This window comes from Nanorana parkeri, unplaced genomic scaffold (assembly GCF_000935625.1).
Source record: "Nanorana parkeri isolate BGI_ZX_2015 unplaced genomic scaffold, ASM93562v1 scaffold344, whole genome shotgun sequence".
NCBI classification, from domain to species: Eukaryota; Metazoa; Chordata; class Amphibia; order Anura; family Dicroglossidae; genus Nanorana; species Nanorana parkeri.
Window position 1 is genome coordinate 1,352,988 of NW_017306612.1, and position 11,189 is coordinate 1,364,176.

General features: G+C 49.5%; 1 protein-coding gene across 1 annotated transcript in view; it reads right to left on the reverse strand.

The window, feature by feature from the left end:
- TDP1 (tyrosyl-DNA phosphodiesterase 1) overlaps positions 1-11,189 on the reverse strand; it is a 52,447-nt gene that overhangs the window by 37,356 nt on the left and 3,902 nt on the right. Inside the window, exons 2-7 of the mRNA XM_018558497.1 lie at positions 10,610-10,780; positions 9,054-9,132; positions 7,451-7,570; positions 7,213-7,285; positions 4,105-4,171; positions 3,334-3,441 (exon numbers count right to left, since the gene is read on the reverse strand). Coding sequence (XP_018413999.1) covers positions 3,334-3,441; positions 4,105-4,171; positions 7,213-7,285; positions 7,451-7,570; positions 9,054-9,132; positions 10,610-10,780 — 618 coding nt within the window. The remainder of the gene's footprint in view (positions 1-3,333; positions 3,442-4,104; positions 4,172-7,212; positions 7,286-7,450; positions 7,571-9,053; positions 9,133-10,609; positions 10,781-11,189) is intronic.

The following is an 11,189-nucleotide window of genomic DNA, read 5'->3' on the forward strand; positions in this document are numbered from 1 at the left end:
ACGCAGGGCCTCAAAGACCCCCCCACCCCACCCGGGGATTGGACATCATCTAATCCTGGCCTGCCGGTAGAAAACTACAGACAACGGCACCACTTCATTAAAGAACAAATAAAGGTTCTATATGACAGTCTAAACAAGTCCCAAAATCTAGTTATTATATCATGTATATGCCAGGAAGAGTCAACAAAAAACTTCCTTGACCTCCCCTGACCGAGCCAAATCCTCCTTCATTTGTGTCTCACCCGCTCCCCCTCCCAGACACTGCAGCTCACAGTGGGAGGGTTCAGCTACACAGTCAGTCCTGTCAATCTGAAAAGCAGTGGGCGGGACTAAGTGTGCCCAGGTGCTGATTGACCAGCTACAGCAGTGACAATGGTAATAGCCAGGTCCCCTGCAACATCTTCTCCTCTTACAGCAGTGCAAGCAGGCACAGCCTACACAAGAGCGACAACTCTGCTTTGAATTCAGGAGCAGTGCAGCATTATTGTCACTCCGTCACAGGAAGCTGCCAGTGGACCTCACTGGCAGGATTAACAGGTATATGTGGGGCTTCATGGGATTACAAAGAGGGAACTGTAAGCGCAGATGGACTTACAATTAAGGTTTATCAAGCACATATTTTTTTAACCCCTTCGTGACTGACTACGTACAGTGTACGTCGCCAGCATCGGGGCTGTTTAAACAGACTCGCGGCGGCTATCGCCGCCGGGAATCTGTTTAAACTTGTAAAGCCGACTGTCGGCTTTACAACAGAAGCAATTCTGGTAACTTACCTGTCGCCAGATCGCTTCTGTGTCCCGTAGAAGGAGGCACCTGCAGCACGCGTAAAGCAGATGACTGAATTACCGATGAGCACATTGAATTGTTCCTTCTATCACAAAGCCTCAGCGGGGTGATCAGTTGTAATCGTCAGGTGCGGGGAAATGATTGCGGGTCTTCAATGGGGTTTCTTTGTCTCTGTTCTGTTTTATAAGAGCAAACAAGTAAATAAATCAATGACGTGTCTGGAGCAAGCCGCCGTTCCGGGGTGAAGAGCCTGCGCTGGTGGAGACGCGTTCCGTGCAGACGGTATGGATCTCTCATCCAGCCAGTACGAAAAAAAACTAGGAGGTAAAACTAGGTAGCAGGAAGACATCCAGCGTGACAGAACAATGCCGGCAGATAATGATGTAACGGCCTTGTATGAGCGAGCGAGACTCAATATACACCTGTCATAGGAGAGTGAAAGTAGTCTGCCATTGACGGCCTGAAAATGCTAATTGCCTGGATATCTCTGGCATTAATATTTTCTGAGGGACCAATCCGGAACAAGTATCCAGCAAGCAAAGATCTGCACCTTGCTGCGGGTCCACAACAGCCAGATCATCAGCATGATGAGTTTTCATCCGGGGACTACAGGTAGGACCAGGGCTGTAGCACTCGCTTCGGGCGTCCTTCCCTTCAGTCTTCTATCTGACCTCCGTCCTCCCCTTCAGTCTTCTATCTGACCTCCGTCCTCCCCTTCAGTCTTCTATCTGACCTCCGTCCTCCCCTTCAGTCTTCTATCTGACCTCTGTCCTCCCCTGCCTGGCTGCGCCCCCTCGCCCCTGTTGCCATGACAGGCACAGGGCCGCCATTGGCAATAGGGTGCCAGGTGGCCAACACAGCTGCGGCACGGCAGGGAGAAGAGGAGCAGCACAGGCTCCAGCTTCTCCTCGGATCCCCGCTGCTCTCCCTGTATGGGCAGAGGACTCAGTGTCCTCAAGTAGCAAATTTTTATGCTACTTTGGATTTGTCCACCAGCGCATTGTGCGCATTCGCGCCCCCATCCTGGAGGGCGGGGCGCATGACGTCACATACTGCACGTCTGTTGAGGGGCACAATTTGCTGCTCTTGCCTCGGGCGCAAAAACAGCACGGCTACTGCTATGGGTAGACAAGAGGTCATCGATGCCCGGACCAAAGTTTTGAAGCGGCAGTAACTTGACAATAACTCTACGACAACTTTTCCTACCTAAATAGTTGTTATATCTTAAGGACATATACCGTATTTTGCGGTCTATAAGACGCTCCGGACGATAGGACGCATGGCTTCTGTGACAGAAATTCTATGACAGAAATTCTGTCACAGAAGCTGCAGTTAGTGACTGCTGAGACAGGTGGCGCTGTCTCAGTAATCACACAGAGCAAACGAAGAACGGCGTTCTTCGTCTGCTCAATGGGCTCTATGGTGAGCTTCTATGGGGGACCGTAATGGGTCACGGGGGGACACGATCACCGATGCCGCTCGATTTAATACAAGGGATCTAATTAGATCCCTTGTATTAAACGAACAGCGGCTCCCACTGTACATTCAGCTCTGCTTGTCAGGAGCAGGGCTGAATGTACAAAAAGAAACTACTCGCCCGGCGCCCGAAACTGCATGTCCTGGGCGTCGGGCGATAGGTATTCGCTCCATAGGACGCACAGACATTTTCCCCCTCTTTTTTGGGGGAAAAAAGTGTGTCTTATGGAGCGAAAAATACGGTAAGACTTGTATTTGCTGCATGTTTCAATACAACTCTTATTTGTATTAAAAGCTATAAAAAAAAAGTGCAGATTTGTAAAACAAATGATTCTTTTTTTACATTCTGTAATTGTATGTGACAATTACAAGATTAAACAGAAGAACACTACACCCTACAGTGCTATCTGCAGGGTAAAGGCTTGTCAGTGAAGCCTCCAACATGCCTGTCATAGAAGACATATTGATCACATGATCACTCTGATGATTGTCAATCGTTAGTGGGGACTGGACCTTCAAGTGACAGCCAGGACGAGCCCTACTCTAGAGAAGCCATGGTTTCCATACACTGCGCTAATGATTGCCAAAAGGTCTGAAACGCCCGACTTCAGTTTGGAATAAATGGCTCAATAATATTGTATCATCTCTGAGCCGGCATCTCAGGCCAGAAAGTAGATGGTGAACCTGGGTGATGCCTGAAAAAAAGATGGCCCCGTCCTTCTGGATAGAACATCAGATGAAGGCCATTGCAGGGGGAGTCATGTGATCTCCATGAGAGGTGATGATACCTGGAAGTAATATGCGGATGTAGTGTGCACGTATTTAACATGAAACAATGTATCTGGCGACAGGTCCTCTTTAAGTAGAGGGGATCCATCTGCTTCATACTGTTTTGCTGCAGCCGTAAAGCGGGCCGAGGCGTCTTCTGTACAGTCACTGACTTAGATACGAGGACAGCCAGTGACCTCCACAAATACACGACTGAGGCCGGGCTCCACCTGGAGGATCTATTCTCAGTATGTACAGACGGCAAAATAATGAAATCATTTATCCAGCAAGAGAATCTCGTACCTCGTCACCAGGAACCAGGCCAGCTCCTTGTAGTCCAGCGATAGACGCATGTAGGTCTTGATGTGAGGCATGGCTCTGCTGCGTCCCGACGTCTCTGCCTTCCACTTGCTGGTAAAATACAAAATCTGAATGATAACGGAGCCCAGAGTCATAGAAACCCATCCAACCGCACGAGACAATGACCTCCCAATGTTCACATTCCCATATCTGACCTCCCAATGTTCTCATTACCATATCTGACCTCCCAATGTTCTCATTACCATATCTGACCTCCCAATGTTCTCATTACCATATCTGACCTCCCAATGTTATCCTTCCCTTCAGTCTTCTATCTGACCTCCATCCTTCCCTTCAGTCTTGCACAGTTGTACCGGCTCCTCCCCTCTTCCTCTGATGTCACTGCACACCGGGAGCTTCTCACAATGTGCATTAGAAGCTGCAGCAAGTCAGATAGAGCTCCGCCTCATTTCCTGGCTGGAGGACGTCCAGCATCGTCTACCACTTTCCTCCCCAGCCTGACTGGCCCTGGCCCCGCCCCCTTTCATTCATTGGATTTCAGTTCTTTCAATCATGGAGGCAATGAAACTCTGTCTCCCACGGCGGAGGAGAGAGCTACGGGATCCAACCAACGAATCGATAATGAGAATAGATGACAACTTTTCTCATTAGCGATTAATCGATTAGTTGGTTGCAGCGCTAATCTGGTCTAAGGTGAATCAGACACCATTCTATGCAGCAATATATAAGCTGAAACTGCATTCTGTTACCTACTGGAAGTAAGAATGGAGCCACGGCTGTTTCTGGGCGGTCTGGAGGCTGTAAGGCAGAGAGCCCCCCGCTGCAAAACACAAAAGGAAATGAAATCAATATGTACTTTCTACACGACACAAGAATAAAATATTCTGTATATATGTTCTAAAGCAGACGCAAAATGTACAACCTCAGTCTCTGCACCGGAGGAGCTTACACTCTAATGTCCCCTCCCCCACAGTCACATCAGTCTCTGCACCGGAGGAGCTTACACTCTAATGTCCCCTCCCCCACAGTCACATCAGTCTCTGTACAGAGGAGCTTACACTCTAATGTCCCCTCCCCCCCACAGTCACATCAGTCTCTGCACCGGAGGAGCTTACACTCTAATGTCCCCTCCCCCACAGTCACATCAGTCTCTGTACAGAGGAGCTTACACTCTAATGTCCCCTCCCCCACAGTCACATCAGTCTCTGTACAGAGGAGCTTACACTCTAATGTCCCCTCCCCCCCACAGTCACATCAGTCTCTGTACAGAGGAGCTTACACTCTAATGTCCCCTCCCCCCCAGTCACATCAGTCTCTGTACAGAGGAGCTTACACTCTAATGTCCCCTCCCCCCCAGAGACATCAGTCTCTGTACAGAGGAGCTTACACTCTAATGTCCCCTCCCCCCCACAGTCACATCAGTCTCTGTACAGAGGAGCTTACACTCTAATGTCCCCTCCCCCCCAGTCACATCAGTCTCTGTACAGAGGAGCTTACACTCTAATGTCCCCTCCCCCCCAGTCACATCAGTCTCTGTACAGAGGAGCTTACACTCTAATGTCCCCTCCCCCCCAGTCACATCAGTCTCTGTACAGAGGAGCTTACACTCTAATGTCCCCTCCCCCCCAGTCACATCAGTCTCTGTACAGAGGAGCTTACACTCTAATGTCCCCTCCCCCCCAGTCACATCAGTCTCTGTACAGAGGAGCTTACACTCTAATGTCCCCTCCCCCCCAGTCACATCAGTCTCTGTACAGAGGAGCTTACACTCTAATGTCCCCTCCCCCCCAGTCACATCAGTCTCTGTACAGAGGAGCTTACACTCTAATGTCCCCTCCCCCCCAGTCACATCAGTCTCTGTACAGAGGAGCTTACACTCTAATGTCCCCTCCCCCCCAGTCACATCAGTCTCTGTACAGAGGAGCTTACACTCTAATGTCCCCTCCCCCCCAGTCACATCAGTCTCTGTACAGAGGAGCTTACACTCTAATGTCCCCTCCCCCCCAGTCACATCAGTCTCTGTACAGAGGAGCTTACACTCTAATGTCCCCTCCCCCCCAGTGACATCAGTCTCTGTACAGAGGAGCTTACACTCTAATGTCCCCTCCCCCCCAGTCACATCAGTCTCTGTACAGAGGAGCTTACACTCTAATGTCCCCTCCCCCCCAGTCACATCAGTCTCTGTACAGAGGAGCTTACACTCTAATGTCCCCTCCCCCCCAGTGACATCAGTCTCTGTACAGAGGAGCTTACACTCTAATGTCCCCTCCCCCCCAGTCACATCAGTCTCTGTACAGAGGAGCTTACACTCTAATGTCCCCTCCCCCCCAGTCACATCAGTCTCTGTACAGAGGAGCTTACACTCTAATGTCCCCTCCCCCCCAGTCACATCAGTCTCTGTACAGAGGAGCTTACACTCTAATGTCCCCTCCCCCCCAGTCACATCAGTCTCTGTACAGAGGAGCTTACACTCTAATGTCCCCTCCCCCCCAGTCACATCAGTCTCTGTACAGAGGAGCTTACACTCTAATGTCCCCTCCCCCCCAGTCACATCAGTCTCTGTACAGAGGAGCTTACACTCTAATGTCCCCTCCCCCCCAGTCACATCAGTCTCTGTACAGAGGAGCTTACACTCTAATGTCCCCTCCCCCCCAGTGACATCAGTCTCTGTACAGAGGAGCTTACACTCTAATGTCCCCTCCCCCCCAGTCACATCAGTCTCTGTACAGAGGAGCTTACACTCTAATGTCCCCTCCCCCCCAGTCACATCAGTCTCTGTACAGAGGAGCTTACACTCTAATGTCCCCTCCCCCCCAGTGACATCAGTCTCTGTACAGAGGAGCTTACACTCTAATGTCCCCTCCCCCCCAGTCACATCAGTCTCTGTACAGAGGAGCTTACACTCTAATGTCCCCTCCCCCCCAGTCACATCAGTCTCTGTACAGAGGAGCTTACACTCTAATGTCCCCTCCCCCCCAGTCACATCAGTCTCTGTACAGAGGAGCTTACACTCTAATGTCCCCTCCCCCCCAGTCACATCAGTCTCTGTACAGAGGAGCTTACACTCTAATGTCCCCTCCCCCCCAGTCACATCAGTCTCTGTACAGAGGAGCTTACACTCTAATGTCCCCTCCCCCCCAGTCACATCAGTCTCTGTACAGAGGAGCTTACACTCTAATGTCCCCTCCCCCCCAGTCACATCAGTCTCTGTACAGAGGAGCTTACACTCTAATGTCCCCTCCCCCCCAGTGACATCAGTCTCTGTACAGAGGAGCTTACACTCTAATGTCCCCTCCCCCCCAGTCACATCAGTCTCTGTACAGAGGAGCTTACACTCTAATGTCCCCTCCCCCCCAGTCACATCAGTCTCTGTACAGAGGAGCTTACACTCTAATGTCCCCTCCCCCCCAGTGACATCAGTCTCTGTACAGAGGAGCTTACACTCTAATGTCCCCTCCCCCACCGTCACATCAGTCTCCGTACAGAGGAGCTTACACTCTAATGTTCCACCACGGTCACATCAGTCTCTGTACAGAGGAGCTTACACTCTAATGCCCCCCCCACAGTCACATCAGTCTCTGTACAGATGAGCTTACACTCTAATGTGTCCCCCCCACAGTCACACTCTATTATTATTATACATTATATAGCTCTGACATATACCGCAGCGCTGTACAGAGAAAACTGAGCCGGTCACATTATATATTTCACATCAGCCTCTAATGTTCCTAGCACAGGTATACAGATCCAAATACAAACTCCATGCAGATAGAATCCCTGTCGGCCAACAGACCCGAGTCCCCAGCTCAGTAATGTCATGGTAACCAAGCCATGTGATCTAATGATTTAGCAGATACTCACCAGGGTAACCTTCCAGACTCGTCCTGACATTGTCCACTGATGGGTAGATCTGCAAGAGACGTGTCAGGTTTAGTCATGTAGGGGATGGTGAGCGCGGACTGAGGAGATGCCCATTCACATACACCAATGTAAGGAGCATTCTTCCCACTGACCCCCAATGTAAGGAGCATTCTTCTCACTGACCCCCAATGTAAGGAGCATTCTTCCCACTGACCACCAATGTAAGGAGCATTCTTCAGCCAAACTCAGAGTGAAGCCATTTGGTGTGGTCAGCTCCCATAGAACCGATACTGGAAAACTGGCCAATCACAGGCCACGATTCAACACCCGAGACCTGGCAACCTTTCTCTCGTAATATCTGCAAAAAAGGAAGACGGAATATGGTGAATGTTGTACGGAATATGGTGAATGTTATACGGAATATGGTGAATGTTATACGGAATATGGTGAATGTTATACGGAATATGGTGAATGTTGTACGGAATATGGTGAATGTTGTACGGAATATGGTGAATGTTGTACGGAATATGGTGAATGTTATACGGAATATGGTGAATGCTGTACGGAATATGGTGAATGTTGTACGGAAAGTAACCATGATGTTTGTTATACAGCACCATCTACAATAGTCAGCTCTACATCCCCTAATAGAAATCTCCTGCTTGTCTGGCACCAAAAGACTGACTCTGCCGGCTCCCTTGGGAGGAGTTATGCAAATATCAAAATGCTTTGATGGGTGGATATTAGTCTGGAGGAGTGGGCGTTGCAAAGGCTGGCTGCATTTCCATGTAGATCACCCTAGGTAATGCACACATGTGATGCTGAGTCTCCATGACTGAAAGAACTGAAATCCAATGAATGAAAGGGGCGGGTCCAGGGACTCATACTCGCCCAAATGCACCGATGTCTCGCCCAATACCTGACCAATCAGGAAGCTGGGCAGCGAGTCATTACACACTGCCAGGCTTCCTGATTGGCCAGGCAGCCGGCTCCATGCTCCCTCATCACTTGGTTATGAGGGAGCATGGAGCCGGCTGCCTGGCCAATCAGAAAGCCCGGCAGCATGCACTGAATCGCTGCCTGGCTTCCTGATTGGTCAGGAAGATGGCCAATGAGGAAGCCGGAGGGCGCGTCAACCGCCGCCCCCCGGCTTCCTGATTGACTAGAAAGCCGGCTTCATGCTACCTCGTCACCTGGTGACGAGGGAGCATGGAGCCGGCTTCCCGGCTAATCAAGAAGCTAGGCGCCGTGTAATGACTCGCCGCCTGGCTTCCTGATTGATCGAGAAGCAGGCCAATCAGGAAGCCAGGCGGCAATTACCCGCCCCTTGGCTTCCTGATTGTCCAGAAAGCCGGCACCATGCTTCCTTGTTACCTGGTGATGAGGAAGCATAGAGACGGCTTCCCTGCTAAACGGGAAGCCGGGTGGTGAGTCATTACGCGACGCCTAGCTTCCTTAATGGGACTTCCGGTATCAGTATTCGGTATTGATGAGTACGGGGAAAAAAAATATCGGTACTCGTACTCGATACTGAAAAAACGGTATTGGTGCATCCCTAGTAAAAAGGAAATGCTGTGGAGGGGGGGCCTTCTGGGGGAACTGCCTTGGGGACCAATTACAAAAAAACTTAAAATTGACCCTGGAATCGCACAGTAGGACACATTTAAAATACAACACTGGATCCTCTTCCAAATCCTGCACCATTGTTAGCATTACCGCCATCTCCATGCCGCATCTACCAATCATAAATAGCAAGCACATCTTTCATTGTATCAATGTCCCTAATACTGACACACTAAAAGCCCAACTGGATATAACACAAAACTTGGAATCACACGTACCTTCCTCAAGCGTAAATGCCCCCACTTCTCTTTATCGTGGCCCTGATACCTTCCGGGAGTTGATCCAATCAGGTACACCCTGAGTAAAGGGGAACACCACTTTTTATGGATACATTGAGAACACGTGAAGACATTTTTACATGTAATGATATTAATAAATGAGCCGTCTGATGTGACGAGTTTGTTTTATGACATCAGAGTCGTATTGTGACAATTTCCATGCACATAATTCTACGCAGAGTTTGCCTTTAAAAGTCAAGTAAACTTCTTTCTTTGAAAACACATTGGCAGGTCAACTTTTTTGGCAAAATTGCCTTCTTCTATTCTGCTTCTTCCCATGTCAACAATGTCTCCGTCTGCGTATGCACTGAGTCGCGCATGTGCTGCACAATGTACAAATCTCAGTGTGGATCACGTATGGGAGGTACTTCATCTCAGCCCGGTCGCTGACTCCAAACCCAGAGAAGATGGAAGTGGCGGCGTGAACATCACAGCGCTGGAGGGGATCGCTTTGCTTAGCATGCCATGCCATGTATACCGGCACATTATGGGAAAATCTCCCAAGGGCCCTTTGTTTTTGGGGGGGGGGGGAGCAATTTACTTCCACTTTAAATGCATTACTAAATTATAATCCAATAATAACGCTATAATTCCTAGGGATTCACCGATACCGATTTTTCAGTATTGAGTACCGATATATTTTTTTCAGGTACTTGCCGATAACGAATACCGATACTGAAGTCCCATTAAGGAAGCCAGGCGGCATGTAAATACTCGCCACCCGGCATCCCGATTAGCAGGGAAGCTGTCTCCATGCTCCCTCGTCATGTGACGAGGGAGCATGAAGCCGGCTTTATGGCCAATCAGGAAGCCGGGGGGGGCGGGTAATGACTCGCCGTCCGGCTTCCTGATTGGACAGCTTCCCGACCAAGCAGGAAGATAGACGGCGAGTCAAAACACACTGTCCGGCTTCCTAATTGGCCCGGGAAGCCGGCTCCATCCTCCCTCGTCACCGTGTGATGACTCGCCGTCTGTCTTCCTTCTTGGTCGGGAAGCTGGCCAGTCAGGAGGCCGGGCAGCGTGTGATGACTCGCTGCCCAGCTTCCTGATACCGGAAGATCTGGTATCGGGCCAGGCATCGGAGCATTTGGGCGAGTACGAGTACTCGCCCAAATACTCGGAATCGGTGCATCCCTAAATCATTACAAAATAACCATGTAAAGTTTAAAGCTCAACTCGGCAGACATAAGATTATTAATACAAGCAGTGCAAGTACCTGGTATCAGCTTCTTGCAGTCCCTGTACAGCAGGGCTGGAGTAAGGGAAAGAAGCAGCACAAGGAGCCAATCAGTTCATGTGTTGACAAGAAACAAGCTGATAGGAGGAGAGAGCACAGTGACAGAGAGATGAGCTCATCACTCTGCTGCTTCTCCTTTCACTGTCGAGTCACAGGCTTGGGGTGGGTCCAGGATGACCCGGGCTCAGAGGAAGTGGGTTGAATGATGCCTGCCATAAGACTGGGGACATATAGCGAGGACATCTCGAGGGGTACAGACCTGGTCTCTGACAGATCGTGCTGTTTAATGATATCCATCCATTCACGCAGGCTTGGGGAGTTGTACGATGCCAGGTACGCCATGAGGTCAGACCTGAAGTTGGTGATCGATTCCCCCGCAAGAGAGGAAGAACCTTCCGGCAACTTAGGATATAGCGGACTCAGCCAGATCCTAAAAAACACGACAAGGGATGAAAATAGAACAGGAAGTGATTGCAGCTCTCGTCAGTTTAATATGGCTGTAGTAAGAGCCGTGCTACATGAGCATTCCTACTGCGCTATAAAAAAAGGTGCCCCCTAAACACAACCGTCCACACCAAAAACTGAACAATAGAACTTTATTGTATATCAACAAAACACCAAACAAAAAAAAGTAAACCCTCAGAAAAAAACAACACAAGGTTAAAAACACTTCGGGGTCCATTTATAAAGAAAAATAAATCATAGCTTATCCATCCAGAGAAATCGCAGGTACCTTTCCTCTGTATAAATTAACCAGATGTTGTCAGAAGCGGGCAAAATCGAATGTGAATTTTCTATTCTGGTCGAATGTTCTTTATATCTGGAGAAATATATATATA